The 2,863-nt window shown below is 38.8% G+C and overlaps 1 protein-coding gene across 1 annotated transcript; it reads left to right on the forward strand.

The window, feature by feature from the left end:
- Positions 1–275: 275 nt before the first annotated feature.
- On the forward strand, positions 276–1,217 carry LOC107160540 (olfactory receptor 52B4-like). Its single transcript, XM_015507216.1, has one exon. It carries the CDS (start codon positions 276–278, stop codon positions 1,215–1,217), a length of 942 nt encoding a protein of 313 aa, XP_015362702.1.
- Positions 1,218–2,863: the final 1,646 nt, after the last annotated feature.

Below are 2,863 nucleotides of genomic sequence, written 5' to 3' on the forward strand. Positions count from 1 at the left end.
TCTTCTGTTTGTAAGTGGAATTTATAGAATAATGTTTCTTACTTTGATTAGTTGGAGATCATTCTCCAACTAATCCTTTAATGAGTGGCTATCACTCATTAAAGCATAGATCATCTTTCATTTTTGCAGATTTCCTCTTATTTATGGATTCAAAGAAGATGAGGGCATGGACTATACCTAAATCTCCTAGTGACATCACAAAAATATTAAAGGAAATATGTATTTTCATGTGCCTCTGTGAATAGAAGTGGAAGTGTCTCTTAGTCTTTCCAGGTATGACCACCTTAAACCACACTGGCATTAGCCACACAGTCTTCCACTTGTTGGGCATCCCTGGCCTAGAGGATCAGCACATGTGGATTTCCATTCCCTTCTTCATTTCCTATGTCATTGCCCTGCTTGGGAACAGCCTGCTCATCTTCATTATCCTCACAAAGCGTAGTCTCCATGAACCCATGTACCTCTTTCTTTGCATGCTGGCTGGAACAGATATTGTCCTCTCCACAATCACAGTACCTCAGGCCTTGGCCATCTTCTGGTTCCATGCTGGAGAGATTTCCCTGGATTGCTGCATCACTCAGGTCTTCTTCGTCCATTCCACCTTTGTCTGTGAGTCAGGGATCTTGCTGGTGATGGCATTTGATCGCTATATTGCCATTTGCTACCCACTGAGATATACCACTATTCTTACAAATTCTAGGATTAGAAAAATTGGAGTGGCTCTCTTTCTGAGAAGTTATGGTACCATATTCCCTATAATATTTCTTCTGAGAAGATTGACTTTCTGCAAACATAATATTATTCCACACACCTGTTGTGAACACATTGGCTTGGCCAAATATGCTTGTAATGACATTCGAGTAAACCTTTGGTATGGTTTTTTCATCCTAATGGCAACAGTGGTCTTAGATGTTGTGCTAATTTTTGTTTCCTATGTGCTGATTCTTTGTGCTATCTTCCGAATGCCTTCTCAAAATGCTCGCCACAAAGCCCTCAACACATGTGGCTCCCACATTTGTGTCATCATCCTGTTTTATGGGCCTGGAATCTTCACAACCCTTACTCAGCAGTTCGGACGCCACATTCCACCTCATATCCATATCTTGCTGGCTAATGTCTGTATTCTGGCTCCACCTATGCTGAACCCCATCATTTATGGGATAAAGACCAAACAAATCCAGGAGCAGGTTGTTCATATGTTTATAAGGCAGAAGTAAATTTGGTTTTAAAACTGAGTTTTTAAAGTCTATAGCCATTTATTAAGTTTGTCTGTGGAAATGGAAATCCACTGGAATGGATTAACTGGGTATAACTGTAGACAGGTAGAGTATGGCTAGAGGAGGTGGGTTGCAGGGGGCATGCCTTTGGGGTATATATTTTGTCCCTGGTGAATCTAGTTTAGTCTTTTTTTACTTCCCTATTGTCATGTCCTGAGCTGGTTTCCCCCTCTATACCCTTCTGCCATGATATTCTGCCTCCAGTTTAGAGCAATGGAGTGGGCCATCTATGGACTGAGACCTCTGAAACCAGGAGCCCCAAATAAACTTTTCCTCTTCTTGTTCTTGTCAGGTCTTTTGGTCATGGTGGTGAAAAAGCTGACTAAAACACAGTCTTTGGAAATAGATGAAGTGACAGCAGTGCTCTGGCCTTGGAACTTGTTTAGCTACTCTGAACTCAGTTTCTCAAGCTCTGAGACATTTTATGACACCACTATACAATACCACAAAATTCTATTCATTTATGTCCTTTATTCTAGCTAAGTAACATTCTTAGAACTCTGGATTTCTAGGCTTGGCAGTTACTTCTTTTACAAATTTATATCTTCTGAACATGAATTTATGTAATAAGGGAATGTAAAAGGTTGCAGCACAACCCTTGAGGAACCTGTCTGGTCATTTTTGCATTAGGAAAAGTCTAATGTGGTTCCTGAAGGGTATGATGGGAGAATGTTAAGGAAGGGTAACTTCTCCAATATCAATGTCTGTCCATAAGGGCATTCAAGGTGTCTAGTCACCTAATTCATACGGCACAGCCTTCTCCTAATGAAGTATTCTAGAGTCATCTAGATTGAGACCCCCTTGTATGCATGGCATCCACAGCCTTTGTATTAATTCTCTCTGCTTTTGCTGTAGCACTGAATGTCTCTGAGTGGGACCTGAGAGCCCACACTTAGAAAATGAAGTGATGTCATTTGCTGGCAAATAGATGGAACTGGAGAACATTTTTTTGAAGTGAAATAAGCCAAACTCAGAAAATCAGAGGTTGAATGTCTTCTTTCATATGCAGACGTGAGAGAGAAAAAAAGGATTAAAAATGAATCTCATGAAAATAGAAGGGAGAGCAGGAGAGAAGGGAGATGGAGGGGAGGGAGAGAGAAGGTACTGGAGAATAACTTTTACCAAATTATGCTATGTGCACAGATGAATATATCACAATGAATCCCACTTTTATGTCTAATTTTAATGTACCAGTTAAAAAATAGAAGGGAAATCTCACTGTCATGTACATTCACAAGAAATTAAAAAAAATAAATAAGAATCATGTAGGGTGCCGCCCCCACAAGTCTTTACAGATCTATGATGTTTATAAGCTGGCAGCTCTTTCTGTAATAAACATTGATACAAAACAAGACCATGTTAGACTCTTCAAACAACCAGAAGGGAAAATTATGATCCAATGTCCTTCATGAACATAGATGCAAATTATATTAAAAATATAAGCAGATAAAACTCAATTATAAATAAAAATAGTTAAAACATCATTATTAAGTAGGTGTTATTCTAAGAATACTAAGTTGATTTAAAAATCTAAATTTAATAGCATAATGTACCACATCATCAGATTATGTAATCAACTCAATGGA

Source organism: Marmota marmota, unplaced genomic scaffold (genome assembly GCF_001458135.2).
Source record: "Marmota marmota marmota unplaced genomic scaffold, marMar, whole genome shotgun sequence".
Taxonomy (NCBI): domain Eukaryota; kingdom Metazoa; phylum Chordata; class Mammalia; order Rodentia; family Sciuridae; genus Marmota; species Marmota marmota.

Bases quoted from the DNA above. Each gene is read 5' to 3' on its own strand.
- LOC107160540 (XM_015507216.1), top strand. From the start codon at position 276: ATGACCACCTTAAACCACACTGGCATTAGCCACACAGTCTTCCACTTG.